Source organism: Engraulis encrasicolus, chromosome 18 (assembly GCF_034702125.1).
Source record: "Engraulis encrasicolus isolate BLACKSEA-1 chromosome 18, IST_EnEncr_1.0, whole genome shotgun sequence".
Classification (NCBI taxonomy): Eukaryota; Metazoa; Chordata; class Actinopteri; order Clupeiformes; family Engraulidae; genus Engraulis; species Engraulis encrasicolus.
The window spans coordinates 13,169,825-13,190,737 of NC_085874.1; the positions used below are offsets into that span (position 1 = coordinate 13,169,825).

At 44.4% G+C, this 20,913-nt stretch overlaps 2 protein-coding genes across 2 annotated transcripts in view; both read left to right on the forward strand.

Moving 5' to 3' along the window:
• fig4a (FIG4 phosphoinositide 5-phosphatase a) overlaps positions 1–6,894 on the forward strand; it is a 131,255-nt gene extending 124,361 nt beyond the window's left edge. Inside the window, exon 24 of the mRNA XM_063223065.1 lies at positions 5,256–6,894. Within this exon, the coding sequence (XP_063079135.1) occupies positions 5,256–5,433 (178 nt within the window). The 3' untranslated portion in view covers positions 5,434–6,894. The remainder of the gene's footprint in view (positions 1–5,255) is intronic.
• Positions 6,895–11,643: 4,749 nt separating this feature from the next.
• Positions 11,644–13,372, forward strand: LOC134468789 (G-protein coupled receptor 6). The gene is made up of 2 exons (XM_063222660.1): positions 11,644–11,678; positions 12,367–13,372. The coding sequence occupies exons 1-2, from the start codon at positions 11,644–11,646 to the stop codon at positions 13,370–13,372; spliced, it is 1,041 nt and encodes a 346-aa protein (XP_063078730.1).
• Positions 13,373–20,913: the final 7,541 nt, after the last annotated feature.

Sequence of the window (20,913 nt, forward strand, 5' to 3'; positions counted from 1 at the left end):
TGGCCAGCCGCTGTGTGTGTGTGTGTGTGTGTGTGTGTGTGTGTGTGTGTGTGTGTGTGTGTGTGTGTGTGTGTGTGTGTGTGTGTGTGTGTGTGTGTGTGTGTGTGTGTGTGTGTGTATGCTGGTACACACATCAGATGGAAGTTTTCAAAAGCCATCAACCAACTAAAGGGAGGGGGAAAAAAACCAAAATGTCTTGTAGAGTTGACACAAATTATAAGGATTTACCATTGAATTGCAGCAAAAATGTACCAGTTATTGGTGATTTGTAGATTGAAGATTTGTATTTCTGAAAGTTGTCTGCTGTGGTGCGTGTGTGTGGGAGTGAGTGTGTACTCATTAGTTTTTTTTCTTTTCATAGTTTTGTAATGTCTCATTCATTATGTTAAACCACTTTCATTGTATCTTTTCAGATCCGCTTACGCGGCATTTAAGTGTGTCATTGAAGTGTGTCATTGAAGTGTGTGTAAATAAACACTCGCCTTTCCAACTGTTCATTGACACAAATTTCTGATCAGCCAATTTCATGGTGGCAACTCAATGCATTTAGGCATGTAGACATGGTCGAGACGATCTGATGCAGTTCAAACCAAGTATCAGAATAGCGAAGAAAGGTTATTTAAATGACTTTGAACATGGCATGGCTGTTGGTGGCAGAAGGGCTTGGTTTGAGTATTTCAGAAACTAGTGATCTACTGGAATATAAACACACACAACCATCGGTAAGGTTTTACAGAAAATTGTACAAAAAAGCAAAAATATACAGTGAACGGCAGTTCTGTGGGCAAAAATGCCTTGTTGATGGCAGAGGTCAGAGGAGAATGGGCTGAACAAAGGCAGCACTAAGTCAAATAGCCACTCATTACAACCAAGGTTTGCATAAGAGCATCTCTGGACACACACCACATCATATCTTGAGGCATATGGGCTACATCAGCATAAAACCACATCGGGTGCAACTCCTGTCAGCTAAGAACAGGAAATTGAGGCTATCATTTGCACAGGCTCACTATAAACGACACTAGAAGATCGGAAAAATGTTGCCTGGTCTAATGAGTCTTGATATCTGTTGCGACTCTCAGGTGGAATGGTCAGAATTTGGCGTCAACAACATGAAAACATGGATCCATCCTGCCTTAAATCAACGTTTCAGGCTGGTGGTATTATGCTGTAGGCATATTTTCTTGCCGCAGTTTGAGCCCCTTAGTATCAATTGATCTTTGTTGGAATGCCACAGCCTACCCAAGTATTGTTACAGGCAGTTAAGGCAAACGCACACGCGCGCGCGCACACACGCACACGCACACACGCACACGCACACACACACATGCACACTTCTTTATTTGTGCCTGTAATTTGAAATTGAATTTCCACAGACACAAATTTAGCAGTTGCAAAGTTACTCAGGCATGACCTAGGAACCACATGAATCAAACAGACTGTCCATAGCGGAGTTCCCATTGGATATACACAGCACCAAATGTGTCTCCAAATGGGTCTGACTAATTAATGACTAAATTGAACTATATTTTTGCAGTTACATACACACACACACACACACACACACACACACACACACACACACACACACACACACACACACACACACACACCATAGTAAGCATGTAGGGTGTATGTGGTGTTGGAATGTTTGACGCTCTTTTTCTTACATTCATAAATGAGGAGTAAACAAATTGCAAAATAAGAAATGCACGGCAAGACAACAGACAATTTGGTGGTCTGTCACTATGCACTACAATGCAAATGGAAGTTTTATAATACAGTAGTACTCATAGGTTTATGTGGTGGCCGTTTTATATTTTTGGGGGGGCTTTTTATGCCTTTATTGTGAAAGGATAGTAGTAGAGAGACAGGAAATTAACGGGGAGAGACAGATGGGGAGGGCTCGGCAAATGATCTCGGGCCAGAATCGAACCTGGGTCGCCAGCGTAGCAGTCGAGTGCTCAACCGTTTGAGCCACGACTGTGCCATGTGCTAGCCATTGCAAAATAATTAATTATCTCCGAAGTCATGCTCGGATAATTGTTGGGTTCCATGCTTTTTGTGTAATTTGTAGAGCCAAAAAAGAGGTTTCAAACTTCAAAGACATCTTTGAGACTTAACTGACCAAATCTAGGATGAATTTGTAGTGTCCTACCGTATTTAGGCTTTCTTAGTCTGTCGTTCCCTGAATATTAGTGCCAGATTCATGCAAATGCAGTTCAGGGGTTCAACCTTGCCACTGAAAAGGTACACTAAGTGAAATTAAACTCTGCGTTGGTCAGGCCCCAAAGTGTCTGATGTCAAGTGAAATGAGTCAAAAGAAAGTTTCAGAATTAAATAATAATTAGTGAGTGAGCGAGTGGGTGAGCGAGCGAGCATGCAGCATTTCATATAATAGGTTTGCATGCTATTGTAATGAGCAGCAACATAGAAACAGGAAATTGACACTGTTTATGGCCAATGAGAGACCTCAAGGACTGATGATGAAAAACAATTCAAATTCACCAAGAAGAGATGGTGTGTGTGTGTGTGTGTGTGTGTGTGTGTGTGTGTGTGTGTGTGTGTGTGTGTGTGTGTGTGTGTGTGTGTGTGTGTGCGTGCGTGCGTGCGTGCGTGCGTGCGTGCGTGCGTGCGTGCGTGCGTGCGTGCGTGCGTGCGTGCGTGCGTGCGTGCGTGCGTGCGTGCGTGCGTGCGTGTGTGTGTGTGTGTGTTTGACACTGTGTGTGATATTGTCCCTTCTTGTTTCCCGTCACAGAAGGGAATCCCTCTCTATTGTAGTCTATCATCCACCCACACATCCCAGTACAGGTGTGTGTGTGTGTGTGTGTGTGTGTGTGTGTGTGTGTGTGTGTGTGTGTGTGATATGGTATGTTAGAAAAGGGGGAGTGTGTGTTCATGTGCATGTGTTTTTGTGTTTTCAACCTGCCAGTTGAGATACATTTTCACCACATGCTGATTTTTATATTGACGTCTTCCCTCAGCTTTACTTTGCAAGAGACGTAAGCAAACTTGTTCTTCGCCGTTGGACATAATGGACGTCATACATCTATTGTTTTTATATAATTTGCCATGTTGGCCACGCCTTAAGGCATTCATTTTGGAGAAGTAATAACAGACCAGGGAGGATTGATAAGGGAGAGACAATTCATAAGGACTTTGTTTCGGGATCCAGGATGACGCTCTGCAATCCTATGACAGACATGCCCCTTTAGGAAACTAGGAGAATTAATGGAGTTCATTGGGAAAGTCATGTGTACCAGTATGTTAGTTTACTGGTGTGTGCGTGTGTGTGCGTGTGTGTGCGTGTGTGTGTGTGTGTGTGTGTGTGTGTGTGTGTGTGTGTGTGTGTGTGTGTGTGTGTGTGTGTGTGTGTGTGTGTGTGTGTGTGTGTGTGTGTGTGTGTGTGTGTGTGTGTGTGTGTGTGTGTGTGTGTGTGTGTTAATTGTCAATGTTTAACTGTACATTGGAGGCTGGTCAAACGCAATTCACAATGCAAATAAGTAACCCTGTTACATAGATTTTTGACAATAGGGGCGCTGTGGCGCAGCGCGCTAAGCCCCCCACATTTGGGATCGCATGCCCACGGGGTCCCCGGATCGAGTCCGGCCAGGGTAATTTCCCGATCCCACCCCGTCTCTCTGTCCCACTTGTTTCCTGTCACCATCTCAGACTGTCCTATCAAAATAAAGGCATAAAAAGCCCCTAAAAATATATTTTTAAAAAAAAAGATTTTTGACAATAAAGTACACTTGACTTGATTAGCCATACACTTAGAATCCGAAGTTGTGTCTCTATCAAAAATTCTTCCACGTGATCAGGGTGCTCGAGACCCTTCTGAATTATTTAGAATTGAATTTTAGCACTGGCAACTAATAACAATAGCCCTTATCACCGTGGATTACTGTATCAAATGGATATGAATTGAGATATGAACAAGATTGTGAGTCGGATGTCAGTGGCAATCCCAGGAGTGGGGTTGAGTGTGATGAGCTCAATTTGTTGTGCATGTTTGTGTGTGTGTGTGTGTGTGCATATACTGTAACTCTGATATTGCATGTGTCTTGATGAGATGTTTGGTGTGTGTGTGTGTGTGTGTGTGTGTGTGTGTGTGTGTGCGTGTGTTTGTGTGTCTGTGTCTATGTGCGATTGTGTATGTGTGAGTGTGTGCATGCGTGATTGTGGGTGTGTCTGTGTTACATCGTGTGTGTGTGGGTGAGATGTTGACCCTGTATGTGTGTGTCTGTGTGACGCCGTCTGTGTGGGTGAGATATTGGCTCTGCTTGTTTCCCGTCACAGAAGGGAATCCCTCTCTATTGTAGTCGATCATCCACCCACACATCCCAGTACTGGACACTAGTTATGCCAGACCTCTCACTTCCACGTCATTGGCTGTTCACGCGTCCCCCAAAAGAGGAGAAGAGAACGATGTAGCTAATGCAGATGAACAGCTATTTGTAGCGCTTCACTGCACATAACTATACTGCACGGTATGATACGGAGACATAACAGGTCTTATTTAAAAGCTGAGAATCTCAGCCTTCCCTTGATTGAATCCACGTGTTTGTAGCTGCCAACGATAAGTGAGGTTTAGTTTAGCCAAAAATGGCCGGTTTTCCTTGAAACTGAGATCAAGCGTTTTTTGTTACGTATGTGTTGTTTGACTCTCCGAGTTCAAATTGAGGATCTAAATGTGTAAAACTCAAGATGGCTGGTAGCTCAAAAAGTCGCAGTATCTTAAGTATGTTGGATGCTCTTGGATGAAGGAGGTCAGTTCAATTCAAGAAAAAAGGGATAATCCAGGCAACTCCAAGTGAAAAAAGGTGGAAGTGAATTTAAAAAGCCTTTATTATCTTAGGGCTAAAACATGATTAAAAGAGCCAACATGTTTTGACCGCACTGGTCTTCATCAGGGATGAATACAGTATGTAAAGCGATTTTTCTTAGGAGAAGTGTTTCCCACGACACTCGTAGCGGGTCGCTCTGACTAAAGTTACATTTGGGGTTCTCTGACAGCGGACCATGAAAGTGGTTGCGAGAGTCATCGTTCACTTACTATTGACTCAAATAAGCATCAGCTGACTCGGGACAGTGATTAATTAAACGTTTAATCCTATATAGAGGTCCTTTAAAACGTAAAACATATTTTTATCATTTGGGAGTCGAGGCATGGGAGTAAAAAAAAAACATAATTTTTACCGTCATGGGACTCCGTGTGTTAATGTGTGTGGTGTTATTGTCTTTCCCTCCCATAGGTTGCCGGTGTCGTATTTCAGCGGCGACAGCATCTACGAGGTGTGTGTGCCTCGCGTGAGTGGCGAGACCCGGGAGCTGTTCGAGGCCCACGTGCAGGCCGCACACGGAACCATCCGGAACCTGGTCCGAGAAGACATGCTCATGTACCGCGAGTACATCAAGAATCGCTACATGTAGCGCGCGCGCGCACACACACACACACACACACACACACACACACACACACACACACACACACACACACACACACACACACACACACACACACACACACAGAGGACATGCTCATCTACCGCGACTTAATCAAGAACATATGCTCATGTACTCATTTACTTTCAGAACATCACAGGCACACACACCCCTCTACTCACACACTCTGTCTCACACACTTACACACACACGTTGCACAAATAACTGTTCTCGTCGATGGAGTGCATGGATATTTTCTCAGAAATGTTTTTTTTTATCGCCAGAGTGTACCCTGTGCGTGAGTGCATGAGTGCGTGCGTGCGTACGTGCATGCCTGTGTGTACATTTACAGGTGTGTGTGGGATGGGGCAAGCTAAAGAAATGGCTATACCAACATCTCAAGTGAACCCTGAGAGAGAGAGAGAGAGAGAGAGAGAGAGAGAGAGAGAGAGAGAGAGAGAGAGAGAGAAAGATAATTATAGAGAGAGAATGAGAGCACAAGAGTGTGTATGTGAGGGAGACATGAGAGGTGTATGAGAGGTGGCAACTGTGTGTGAGAGAGAGACAAATGAGAGTGCCATTTAAAAAAAGGCTGTACACATGTAAATTGGCATTCATGCATCCAGACATAATACATTCCAACTAGCGGCAGGTCTCTCTGTGACACACACACACACACACACACACACACACACACACACACACACACACACACACACACACACACACACACACACACACACACACACACACACACACAAACAGCTTGTGGGGTATGAAGCAGTCCCTTTCTTTCTCTCTCTCTCTCTCTAACTCAAAAGCACACACATGCGTACACACACACACACACACACACACACACACACACACACACACACACACACACACACAGACCTGTGGAGGCAATACTCTACTGTACTCGTCACGCAGCTTGAAGAGCATGTGCTCAGTTAACACACCCCGTCATCAGGACATGGTCATCTGCTCAGCCTCAGCTGAACCGTAACTCAGCCTCAATTGAACCGTAACTCGGCCTCAGTCCGAACCGACAAATGAGAAAATTGAGGGTGTTTTTTTTTTCTTTTAGGAATAATTTATTGTCTTTATTTTGGATTTTATTTGTGCCTTTGTTTTCTTCCTTGCTCTACATTGTTCAGTTGGAGATCATGTTTACAAACCGCTGAATTGTACTTAACACGTTTTTCTTTTCTTTTAAAAAGTTTTTTTTATCTGAATCGTTTGAGGAAATAATGTTTTTATATAGATCTGAAGCTTTTGTTGTGGCCTGCGTGTGTGTGTGTGAACTCACACTTTTTTTTTATTCATATCAAAAGCAAATTTCTAACAATCAGTCTAACCATAATGTCTGTAAATTATTCTGCCCATTTTAAAATATTGATATTGCTTTGATCATGTTAGGGTCAAACATATTTATTAAAGTTCATTTTGATCAAATCTGTATCTGTGTCTCCACATCTATGCTCTCTTGCGCTCTCTCTCGCTATCTCTCTCTAACTCCCTCGCTCTCGCTCTCGCTCTCTTTCTCTATCTATCTTTGTGGCTTGATCACTCCCAAATATTATTCATGTTATTTTACTGTGTAAGTGTCTGAATAATGTGGAGGTTCCCTCTGTTCTCTCATCTCTTTCTCATCTCCCAACCCCCTCAATGTTTTAGTGCCTACTTTACTGTGTCGCCCCGATGCACAACGTTCAAACTCACCCAACCCACCACACTCATCTCTTCACTTCCTCCTCTCTCTCTCTCTCTCTCTCTCACACTCACACTCACACTCACACACACACTCTCTCACACACACACACGCACACACACACAAATTCCCCCCTCTCTCTCTCGCTCTCTCTCTCCCTCTCTCTCTCCTCCTCCTCCCTCCTTCCCTATCTCTCTCTCTCTCTCACACACTCTCTCACACACACACACACACACAAATTCCCCCCATCCTTCTCTCTCCTTCTTTCTCTCTCTCTCTCTCTCTCTCTCCCTCCTTCTCTCTCTCTCTCTCCCTCCCTCCCTCTCTCTCTCTCTCTCTCTCTCTCTCTCTCTCTCTCTCTCTCTCTCTCTCTCTCTCTCTCAGTCCCCCCCTTCTCTCACCCTCAATCTGTGAGAGTGCAGTGCAGGCCATATGACCCTGGTTGCTAGGATATGACTGGGTGATCAGTGGACAGTGGGTGGATACTGTTTTCATAGCAAGGGTGGGCCTCAGTGATACACACACACACACACACACACACACACACACACACACACACACACACACACACACACACACACACACACACACATGTGCGCGCGCACACACACACACACACACACACACACACATGTGCACACACACACACATACACACTGACCCTGCTATCTATCCTTGTCAGTCTCTCGCTCTCTCAATCTCGCTCTCTGACTCACACACAGATTCACACACTGCAGTCCAATACACACACACGCACACACACGTTGCTGACACTGCTATCTGTCTCGCTCTTTCGTTCTCTCTCTGACGTACACAGCAGCACACACACACACACACACACACACACACACACACACACACACACACACACACACACACACACACACACACACACACACGCTGTCTACTAAAAACATTAAGGAAATAATATATGTCCGCAACACTATTAATGCTCCCAGAAATTTAATGGCATGATGTTTCAGACCTTAGTCCTTCATCAAGTGCAAAGCTGTTTTGTTTTGTCCAGCACCTGTGGCACTGATGTGCGTGTACACACACACACACACACACACACACACACACACACACACACACACACACACACACACACACACACACACACACACACACACAGAGAGAGAGAGACACACACACACACACACACACACACACACATACACACACACACCGCCACTAGAATGATTCATGTTACACACAGCAGTAGGTTACTGTAAATACATGTGTGTGCTGGAATAAGATAAACATGTTGATTGTGTACTGTTGGCCACAAGAGAAACATATGCAAGAAAGAATTGCATAACGGCAAAGGTGGCCATAAACAAAAAAAAAACATGCGTACACACAGGCAGAATTGTTTGCAGAACGTTTTTATGTATAATAAATATACCTGTCTTATTTTAGTGGAAAAAATAATGTTTAGATAGTGTTAAGAAATAATGTTACGTAACAGTCCCTGACTGTTCATGGAAATCCTGGAATATCATAGAAATTCAACAGAGGTTTTTTTTCAGAGATGGAAAGTCATTGAATTTGGCCATTTACCTGCACCGTCATGGAATATCATGGGAATGTATCAAAAGTCCTGCAATCTTGATTGGTCCAATCACTTGAAAGCAGGGTGAATATGACAATCCACCCATTACATGTCCAAATGGAGCTCGTGAAGCCAAGCGAAAGCAAAGGGATCCGGTCAATATACTTAAAGTGTCCCAAATATACCCCAAGAGCTTCTTGCCACTCCAGTACAATGGTATAATAATTGCCTAATAATTATAATACATACTCTTAGCTGACCCTTTTGAAACTCAGTTATTTCAATGTATTGTTATTCCCTGGACCAGTGTGGGAATAGGTGCCTTTCTCACTTCAGCAATGGATGAGGGTGAATAGACACACACTCCTACTACTGGCAAGGAGGGGGGATTCGAACCTGAAACCCTCTGATTCAAAAGAGCAACCAAAGAAAGTCTAGTTAGTAGGATAAGATACATCAAACCACGCCTAACCAAATGCAAAGTAGTGTGCTCAAGTCTGGGGTGAGTTTCTCAAAAGAGAAGTTGTTAGCCTGTTAGCAACTTCGGTAGTTGCCAATGGGAAAATGCATTGAAAACAACAAAGTAGCTAATGTAGTAAGCAACTTTGGCTTTGAGAAATTCACCCCAGGTCTCAAAAGGGGGCATTGTCCCCTTCTTCTCTTTCTGTGGTGTTTGGTGGCGGCTTGCATAAGATGTGCTATAAATGAGATCTTAATTTATTCTCAACCGCCACTGCTCTCCTAAAGGGGCGTTCACAGCTGGCGGCTAACTGGTCTCATTGGAGTCAATGTCAACTGCTGGCTTGGAGGTGAAATTTGCCCTGCCATACCCAGAGAACGGTTGAAAGTATGGGAGAACGGGGTAAAATGGGTAGAATGGGGTAAAACCCTATTATTTAACTCAAGGGGAGGTGTAAAATAAGCGTATTTCCAAAAATGGGACCGTATCACTTTAAAGCTCTCTGTAATGCCATAGCAATGATGTTATGTAGTTTAGTCCCACCGGCGACCCCATCTGCACCAAGACTTCAGCCATTATAGGAGTCAGTCAGATGTTTTGACTAGAAGAACTTTCACCGCTGTAGCTTGTCCTGGGCCCAGCCGAAGCCACCAGCTACTTCACTGAACCTTCGGGGACCCACTGATGGAGATGAGCATACTGTGATTTAGGGGCCCCTGCCTCAACTGTGTCACGTTCTCTGTGGACCCCTGTTAAAGTCTGTTACTTCATGACTACAAGTATGTGTTCATCATTAGGTACAATATAAATATACAGTATCATTCTTCTCTAATTATCTCTCTCTCTGTCTCTGTCTCTGGCCTACTGAAAATCGATGTGTAGTTGTGTAAGACATGTGTCGCTTTGTGAGGTAGACTGCGGGGCTCCACAGGTGTTGCTAAGTCTGTCCTTTATTTATGAGGGCAGGGGGAGGGGGACCTCCCTCACGCTGTGAGGAGAGGAGAGACAAGCTCAGACTGAACCCATCCTGGGTAGAGGCGGTACGTACCAGGAAGAGAACATCTGGAGTGCCATAAACCCATGCTAGGACACACACACACACACACACACACACACACACACACACACACACACACACACACAGCCATTTAGACAATCTGTTGCATGTCTGTCACTTTACAGCCTTCAAAGTTACTTTTTTGAGCGACCAGAGTCAAAGTACAATGCCAAGTACACCTTGCTTCTAGGAGACGCATAACTGCACCGTATTTATAGCATCAATCGCACAGTGCGCGCGGACCTGCGCGTTTATTGGACTAGACGCTGCTAAGCACCCAGCGTTGCGTCCGGGAAGGACGGACGACCCAAAGTCTCTCTTCTTCTTCTTCTTCTTCTTCTTCTTCTTCTTCTTCTTCTTCTTCTTCTTCTTCTTCTTCTTCTTCTTCTTTTAAGCGGAAATGGTAACGGCCGGATGAGGCGCACAAACGCAGCATCACGTTGAATATACAAAAGTGCCCGGTGTCTGATTTCAGCAAATGCAGTCGGATGGTGCCGGTTCACGGCAAGTGCTACATCTGTTCCCCGTCTCCAAAACAGTTACGTGGTGTTTTGAACCCGCGTGGATTTGTTTTTGTGAAATAAATGTATGAGGTTGTGCATTCATGTTAGGCGGCAAGTGTGTTGTATTTGTGTTTCTTCACACATAGCCCCCAAACCTATGTCTCGTCAATGCCGAGTGGAGTTGAGCTTGTTTTACGATCAACAGGTGACTGACTCATACCAACTGTAATCATCAATGTTGTTGCTTATAAACTGTCTCTTCCCTTGCCTACGTTATTTCATCTCCGTGTGGACTGAAGCTGGACTCCAAATGCCACAAATCACAACCACAACCTAATGGTTCTTGAAGCACGCGTGGCTGTATGTTAAGCCCATACCCCCCAACACACACACACACACACAATTCTCTCTCTCTCTCTCTCTCTCTCTCTCTCTCTCTCTCTCTCTCTCTCTCTCTCTCTCTCACACACATACACACACACACACACCTATCTGTTTCTGCCTCCCCACTCTCTCTGACATCGGGGGAGAGAGAGAGAGCGAGTGAGCAAGAGAGATTTAGTGACGTCAGTGCTGTTTAATAGCAGTTTCTTCACAGACCTGCGCGTTCATCAGTCAAGCCGGCCTTGTTGCCTCAAGTTATCGTGCCCAGTCAATGCTTTCCGTGGTATCTGCGTGCGCTGTGCGCGGGAGCAGACGCGGGACCAGAGGTTTTACCTGAGGCAGAGATCAGAACCGTTTGCCAACGAGAAAGGCGGCTCGCGCAGAGTCGAGCACTACCCTACACATATGAAAACTGGTGAGTGTTTCTGGGACTTGGGTGATGTTTATTGTAGAACTTTTCACCAATATAGTTTATGTTGCATGTGTGGTAAAGTCTCAATGTTACCTCGTAAAAACCGAGTGCTGAAAATGGTGCTGAACATGTGGGACTTTGAAACTGGACAGTGCGATCTAGCACCACGGACAGCGACAAACTGTTGCAAAGAGTAACGAGTAGAATATTTCCCTTCACATGAAGTGAGAACCTTACTGTGAAATTGCGTTCTGGTTAACGCCGAAAAACAAGTATGCCAGCTTTGAATACACAGCAGGCTATAATGAATTATCACAGTTGTCAAGGTACGGTAAGATTACGTTATAGTTCACGAGTCAGTAGGCTACCCTGAATTTTATTTTATTGTATTATAATAAATGCTGCCACTGCTACAACTACCACTATTATTAGTATTATTATTATTAGTAGTAGTTGTAGTAGTAGTAGTAGCAGCAGATAGTAGAGGTGTAAACGGTCCTATTCCAAAGCCATGATACTCTGAAGCCAATTATTTGAGTTTAATACTTTCTTTGAGAGATTGGTGTTGAATGTCTCTTTCTCACACAGTAAATTCTGCAGTGCTCATTTAACACTTAGAGAGTTCATTTGAGTCCATTTTTGACTTAAATGAACTCTGTAAGTTTTGAATTAACACCACAACATTTACTTTCTCTGTTCTGCCTTTTGTGTTGCTGATTTGAGGGGGCAATATATGATTTACACATTATCTTCACATTTTCCTTTTGGCCTTCTCTTCACTTTTCTCATTTTGGCATGCTCTTCACTTTTCTCCTTTTTGGTGTATTTCTGATGTCTAGGCGGAGAGACATGGAGGACGGAGACCTGGTGAACGACACGGTAGAGCTGTCGTCGCTGCTTCCCCTGGGGGATGGCAACGAGAGCCAGCTGTTTTTCTCCGCCGCCTCTGCCTCGGCCCTGGACTTTCCAGTGAATCCCTGGGACATCATGCTGTGCCTTTCGGGTACCGTGATCGCATGTGAGAACGCTCTCGTGGTGGCCATCATCGTCTACACCCCGACGCTGCGCGCGCCCATGTTCGTGCTCATCGGTAGCCTGGCGACGGCCGACCTGCTGGCCGGTGTGGGATTAATCCTGAACTTCGCCTTCCAGTACCTTACCTCATCCGACACCGTGAACCTCGTCACCGTGGGCTTTCTGGTGGCATCGTTCACCGCGTCGGTCAGCAGCCTTCTCGCCATCACCGTGGACCGTTACTTCTCCCTCTATAACGCGCTCACTTACTTCTCCGAGAAGACATTGCACTGCGTGCACCTGATGATGGTAGGCACGTGGGGCGTGTCGCTGTGCCTTGGGCTGCTGCCGGTGTTGGGCTGGAACTGTCTCGAGGAGCCCAGCACCTGCAGCATCGTGCGCCCGCTGACCCGGATGCACGTCACGGTGCTGGCCGCCTCTTTCTTTGTGGTGTTCGGACTAATGCTGTGCCTGTACTTCAAGATCTGCAAGATAGTGTGCCGCCACGCGCATCAGATCGCCTTGCAGCAGCACTTTTTCAGCACCTCGCATCTCGTGGCCACCAAGAAAGGCGTCTCCACTTTGGCCATCATCTTGGGAACGTTTGGCGCCAGCTGGCTGCCGTTTGCCGTATACTGCCTAGTGGGGAGGCAGGAGTATCCAGAGGTGTACACGTACGCCACCCTGCTTCCTGCCACCTACAACTCTATGATCAACCCCATCATATATGCCTACCGGAACACAGACATCCAACGCGCGCTGTCCGTCTTGTTTTATGGTTGTTTTCAAGTGAATGCGTCTTACCGGTCTAGATCCCCGAGTGAAGTGTGATTTATAAACGAATACCCCGCCCCCCCGAACATTTAAGTCCACTTTCCACTTTCAACTTACCCTGTGGCCATAACTTGTATGCGTATGAGTCGCGCGTAAAATGTCTGTTACGCATCTGCACTTTATCGTACAAAGCGGAGTCATCTGAACAAATGACCGTTTCATGGAGACCCAACTGATAAAAGAAGTTTAGTTGTTTTCAATGTGTGTGAGAGAGAGGGTGTTTGTCTGTGGGCGTGCGTGCGTGCGTACGTACTTGTTGGCGCATACAGAATGTAAATATATTAGACATAAATGAACATGATTTTGCACTTAACTGTCATATTTCTAATACAAAAAAAGAATGCCAAAGCAGTATTGCATAGGCCTTTGTGATTTTGTGGATAATACTTTGTACTGTTTGTGCTCACTGTGTCTATGTTTTTATATTTCGTAAAACATGCCTATGATTGTATATTTTCTACAAGATCGTCAAGCCTATGTGAATAAACTAATTCAAAAAAAAAAAAAATCGAGTCTCGCGTATTCCTTAACACCAACCTGATCATCTTCGGTGCCTACAGCCCTTTTGGTGATGTCCTCCATCAGTTGTAAGGGTCCGAATCAGGTCAGGTGTTTATTGGAGTTATTGGAGTTTATCTTTGCAGCTATACAGACCTTTTGCACGGCAGTTATTCTGTCGCTGAATGTATTCGCCAAGCTAAGACTAAAACTATAGATAGATAGATAGATAGATAGATAGATAGATAGATAGATAGATAGATAGATAGATAGATAGATAGATAGATAGATAGATAGACGTTTTCACAATTTTGTTGAAAAGCTGTAAGCTTCTGTCTGAATCCCAGGTGGATCAAATGACGAAGTCCCTAGCTATCTATTCCCACCAGTGGCGGGAACGTTACAAGCTTCCTGTCACCAAACCCTGGATACCAAGGCTGATTCACGCAGGCGCAAAGCCGGGCAGAGGAAAACTTATCTCGCTCAGTGTTTACACAGTCGTGCATCTATCCGTGATTTTTAGACAATATAAAAAGAAGGGGCGTCATCTAAACGAGGGATACGCGATACGCGTTTTTAATTTGTATGGTTAAACCCCTTGTCCCCATGATAGTCTGCGCTGACATCAGTTGGCTCGTTTGACGTGTGTCTGCCGAACTTGGCTACTAAAGAGTGGGCGACGACAGTTAATTTGGCAGGAGTCAAACGGCGCTGGTTGAACTGGGGGCGGCTGTTTGTTATGCGTAACGAGGCTTTGGTGGTTGCAAGTGACGTGGCGTTATCGACCCAGACAGAATGTCGGCTGTTGCATCTGTGAACTTGTGTCTTTAGCTCTGTCCATGGTGCTGAAGCGCTCGTGGAGTTGGGGCATGTGTAAATCACAGGGCCGTTTCAATGCAGGCTGTTCAGCGGCCCTAGACAAACAGGGACGTGTAGCCCTTTTCTTTGCCTAGGAACGTGTAGCCCCCCATAAAAAAATCCTCCTTAACCCGACTTATCGGACGTGCAAAGAGAACTATACAGTGCTCACAGCTACCAGGTAATTGGACACTACAATACACACCAGTTTCTCCATGCTATAGAGTGGGACAGAACTATATCATACATAGTGTGTGCTCAGAGGGAGGGACGGTAACATAGTTTCGGCAGGGGGTGGTGTTGGTGGGTGGACAATTTTTGTAGTGGGGAGTGGGGGTCCTCCCCCAGAACATTTTGCATTTTTTAGATGCAATTCTCTAATCAATTTTAGGGCAAGGAATGGCAAACCCCATCTCACTCCCTCAAATTTGAGATGTTGAGATGACAAAATGTCACATGGACACGCATGAAGGCCGGTTTTGAAGGCTGGTTTGGGTCCTGGCCATGGGGCCAATTAGGCCTGGCCCCTTCAGGCTTCTGGCCCTTTGGCCCCCTTGGGCCCCCCACCCTCAGACCTGACTTGGCCTATGGGACTATACCAGTTCATTGTACACTTTGGCTGGCACATGAAGCACCTTGGAAAGATTATTATTGCAAAGGTGGTTTTGAAGGCCACGGTGGCTCGTGGCCGCGAGGCCAAGTTGGCCTGGCCCCTTGGGGCGTCTGGCCCCCTGGGCCTGGGCCCGGTAGGCCCGTTCATTAATCCACCCCTGGGGATACTGTGGGTAATGTTTGCCTGATTACCATTGACTGCAAATCTGTAACTGAGCCGAAGGCGTTGCGTCACCGCTAGGGCGGAGCCTGGGTAGATAATGTGTTCAAAATTGTGACCTTAAAAGAAGATGGTAAGTAAATTTGTTGGCTACATCAGTAAGATTAAAAGCATCTGAATCACTTTGTATCATGGTCTATTTAGACTTACAATATAATAAAAAAAAACTGTGTCAATATAACAAGGATAGGCCCAATTTCCATATGTGTAGGCCCTAATCAGAAAAAAGTAATACATTTTAATTCAGTGGTTGTTAACAATCCTTTGAATTTCTTGAAATATACATTTTTAGCTGCAAAACTTACTTGAACTTTGCTCATAGTAGTAGTAACTACTAGTTTATTACTTAGTAAATATTAATGAAAAGACAAAATTTGGCAATAGGCAGCACAATTTCAATGAGAAGCATAGCTGCAATACCTATTCTGGCCACATCTTACACAGTGCACCTTTAAGTTTTAGATTACTCTTCCAATAAATTCTGTTGTAGATGCCGTCTTTTGCCTACTTCTGGCTAACCTATTGGCAGACAAATGTAGTTCCGTCAAACTGCACTTGGCTTTCCACTGAGCTCAAGAAGGAGAAGAAGGGGGTCACACACAGGAGCTGGATGCAGTTCCGAGAAACTATATAGAAAGCCGAAATGAAAGTAAAGCCGATGACAAATTTCGGCTTTTTGATAGTTTGTCTGAATTGTATCCAGCTCCCTTCTTCTCCTTCTTGAATCACTCTCTTGGGATAATGCACCGAGCGAAACTCTCCAAGAATGCAGAAGTGCAGAGGCCACCTGCACTTTCAACTGAGCTCCACACATCCAGCTGGGATTAGCACTCCTCCTGGCATTCCTGGTTGTGCGCGCAGTGCGAGTGTCTGTAAGCGGAGAATCCCAATGTGTAGGCTGCCTTCTCACCTCTCATCACCCACTCATGGGCCCTTTTCACGCCATGTCAGACACCTTCACTTCAATACATTCGAAACAGGTGTACAGCTGTGATGAAGATGAAGAACAACTCCAAGGTGCTTAGCAATAGTGGATCTTGCAGGTGCTCTTTGGTGTTGGGGAAAACAGTAAAAGGAAGGAGTGCAAGGCAGAGCTGCATGCTGAAGCGCGGATGTCTGCCTGCCCTGATCATGTTTTTAACTTTAAATAGCCATGTTTTAATAAAGGCTTTTTATACTTTTTTGGATCAGAAGAGTGCCTCGGACTCTTTCCTTTAGGTATACTGTGAGCTGCATCTGGTGGCGTACCGGGCGGTAGACATAAACATACTGTAGTCCTTTTCCCCACCAGAAACTGGTAGTCATTTTTTTATACCTACCCACCTGCTTGGCTTCAAATTGGAACTTTCCAGAAGTCACCGCAACAAGGCTAATAAAAAATGTTGGTCCTGTAACTCTGTCAGTGTAACTCTTCTACTATTTGTTGAAAAAAAAAAACATTACTACCTTTACTACCATACTCAGAGTGTTAGAATTACACTACGCTACGACTTGGTCATTGACAGCAAACTTATAACTTGATGCATTGACCCCTTTACACACACACACACACACACACACACACACACACACACACACACACACACACACACACACACACACACACACACACACACACACACACACGCACACACGCAGCCTACTACACATGTATGAAGATGAGGCTGCTCAGTTTAATTCCACCTTCCATCAGGACTGCTGACAGCTTTGGCCGAGCCCAGGACCAAGTAATCTGAAATGTCCCCCACTCAGTATGTAGTACAATGCAATGGGGACCCAATTTTGACCCCTTCCCTGCCAAAACTGACATCTGAACCCTTTGAACCCCACTGCCAGCTTTCCTGCCTCCAAGCAGGGAAGCCAACAAGGGGGGACAAATGGGTCAGTTGTCCCGGGCCCATGGAGATGGGGGGCCATAATTGGGCTGTTGTTACATTTAATTTATTGGGTGGAGGGCCTTTTCAGATGACTTTGTCCTGGGCCCAGCCAAAGCTATCAGCTTTCCTGCCTCTAGGCGTCTCTCCACACCGGGCCAGCAGCTTGACCTACATCGACAAGATCAGATGCAGAACAACTACTGCACCTAATTAGCCTAGAAATCTGATTACATGCAGGTTGTATGTTATAGAACAATTGTACGAAAATGGGATTGTGGGGCAACAGTAAGACATTTTTTGACCCACTTTTTCTTGGACCGGAAGGTCATAACACCCACGTTGCCACACAGTTTGATGTAGCACAAAAGAACAGGAAGTCATTATAGACCCTCTGATCAGTAGCCTACCATAGAGCTTTATATCACATCCGTAAGCACATGGTAAGAAACACATTATGAACTGGTGCCCTTGCTGTGTTAAGTGCTCATCATCAGACAAGGGCTTGGTACGAGGAAGGCACTGGAGTTGATCATGTTTTCTTTCCTTCTTTCTTTCTTTCTTTCTTTCTCCAATCCTTGTTGCCTATTGATTTTTCCCCCCCATAAAAATGCCCCATTATGTGATGGTTTCTTTAAAGACTATGCAAATGTCTCTCTCTCTCTTGTTTTGAGAGTCACATGTAGCCTACATATACTTAACTCTCAAAGCACAAGCCTGCAGGAATATCAATAGCCAACAAGGACTGGAGAGAGAGAGAAAGAAAGATAGATAGAAAGAAAGAAAACATGATCAACTCCAGTGCGTTTCTCATACCAAGCCCTTGACCCAAGCCCTTGTCCGATGATGGCCACTTGACTCAGCAATGACACCAATTCATAACGTGTTTGTTACAGTGTGCTTACGGAGGTGGTTGAGGTCTCTATGCACAAGCCAATATGTTGGCACACAGGTTCCATATGTGCACAGATGATGGCAAGGTTAATCTCTTTAGAGCCTACTGCACTCCTTTTTACACTGCACACTTATGGTGTAAATACCATACAGCCAAGCTGAAAACTCTGCAAGGTGCATATAATGATGCCTTTAGGATTTTCCTTAAGCTCCCAAGATGGACAAGCGCTAGCACTTTATTTGTTCATTGTAGTGTCCCCACCTTCCATGCACTGCTGAGAAATGTTATGTATATTTATGGGTAGACTTGTTGGCTCAAGCAATGGTACGGGTATCTGCACTTTCAGGCAGAGTGATACAAGATATTTCTCTGAATTGTGGAAGCACTGGTATACTGTAGATGTCTATCTAATTGACCTGGTGTTTGTGATGTAACTGTTTTTTATGTGGGGTTTTTTAACGCTTTTAAAAATATATATTTTATATGGAACATTCTGAGTCTGCAATAAAGTTTTCAATTCAATTCCATGGTAGGCTACTGAACAGAAGGGTCTATAATGCCTTCCTCTTCGTTTGTGCTACGCCAAACTGTGTGGCAATGTGGGTGTTATCTCAAAAACACATGGAATAATTGAAGCTGAATGTCAGGAAGCTGATAACTTTTGCACATAGTGACACCTAGTGCTGAAATGATGCCACTGTCATGCTCCATCCGATTGACAGTCAGCATGAGTTCTGCCCAGGCGATAACGCTCCACGCTGTAAACATGCAGTGTTGATTCACCTCTTAGAGAGTCGCTTTAAAGGTGCACTGTGTAGGATTGTGGTATGTGTGCAACTATGCTGCTCATTCAAGCTGTGCTGTTCATCAATATTTACAAAGTAATAAACTAATATTTACTAGTATGACCAAAGTACAGGATACAGGGGGGGGGGGGGAAGACGACGACGACTAGGGATGTGAAAATAAGAAGTAAATCTCAGGTGTAATCCCCAGCCAGGTCACTTCAGGTTGGGGAAGGGCTGGACTGGTGATCTGACATACAGGGCATTTTCCCGGTGGGCCGACAGTCCTCAGGGGCCGATACTAATGGAGATACAGCAAATATTCGTGGAGCTTTGCTTTAATAAGATAATAAGACTCCCCCATGCTGTCTGTCTGGGTCTTCACAATGGCCCTGGTCAGCTCTTGAATGTTTCTGCTGTTGTTCGGGTAAAAATGCGAGAGAATACCATAGATATCGGTACATTACTTGTTGATTTAACTGTATCTGAGCATTTAATCTATGGTTGGTTTGGTTTCATAGCTTTTACCTAATTAATTGTTATTGATATTCACTTTACTGCATCTTCCTCCAGAACTTACTTCTTTGTCTTCTTCGGCTAGAGGGGTCAAATACTTATTTCCCTCAACGGAATACAAATCCATTAAAATATATTCTTCAAAGTTATTTGAAGTTAAGATTTTCTTTTTAAAGATATTTTTAGGGGCGTCTGTGCCTTTATTGATAGGAAAGTGGAGATTATGACAGGAAGTGAGTGTGGGGAGAGAGATGGGGAAGGAGCAAATGACCCGGGTGTAGTAACCCAGTGCCCTACTGTTAGGCCACGGCAGGGCCAAGATGAACTTTTTGATACTCTGTCTCTCCATATAGAATACACCTACCATTAAAATTATAGACTGATCATGTCTTTATTAGTGGGTAAACCAACACAATCATCAGAGGATCAAGTACGTATTAGTCTCACTGTGTGTGTGTGTGTGTGTGTGTGTGTGTGTGTGTGTGTGTGTGTGTGTGTGTGTGTGTGTGTGTGTGTGTGTGTGTGTGTGTGTGTGAACAATGGAGATCCAACAAATGTTAGAACATAGCATTAGATTTTTATTAATTCAAGCAAAATGTGACAGTAAACAGTTACATATAAGTTACATGGAAGGCTTTATACTTTTTTTTAACAAAGCAAAACAAAAAAATATTTTTCTTCAACCTTCCCCACAGGAACATGGAAACAGCTAAGTCCTTAACCAATGCAAGCAAGAAGTAGTGACAACACTGTACATTCATCAACTCAACGAATATGTTTATATCAATGACAGTAGAAAAAAACACTTTCTACAATCATTGGTTATAAGAAACCATAAGGCATTGAAGAGAAACACAGAAAGAAATGAACAGCGAGGGTTTTTTATTTTATTTATGTTTTTCGCTTCTAGTTGCAGGTATGTCTCAACTTTACCTGGGTTCAGCACAACACTCCATCTTGGCAACATATTTAAAAAAACACCCAGGTATGGCTTTGTGTGTGTTGCATCGCTCTAAAATTTGTCGAGTTCGACAAGCTGCCGTAAACTTTATGGATGTGTTTTTTTTTGTTCTGAAACTTACATGACCTGAAATCTCCTAATGCTTTGTAGGTGCTTGTTATCAAAAGCTTGTTGGCTGCTTATAGTGGACTTCCCTCAGACAATTTTCTTCCATTTTAACACAGATACAAACACATTTGCACACACACACACACACACACACACACACACACACACACACACACACACACACACACACACACACACACACACACACACA

Excerpts from the sequence above, each read along its gene's own strand:
- LOC134468789 (XM_063222660.1), top strand. The coding sequence starts at position 11,644 with ATGGTGCTGAACATGTGGGACTTTGAAACTGGACA. Across the intron at positions 11,679-12,366 it reads TGGGACTTTGAAACTGGACA|GCGGAGAGACATGGAGGACG; the intron begins GTGCGATCTAGC and ends TCTGATGTCTAG.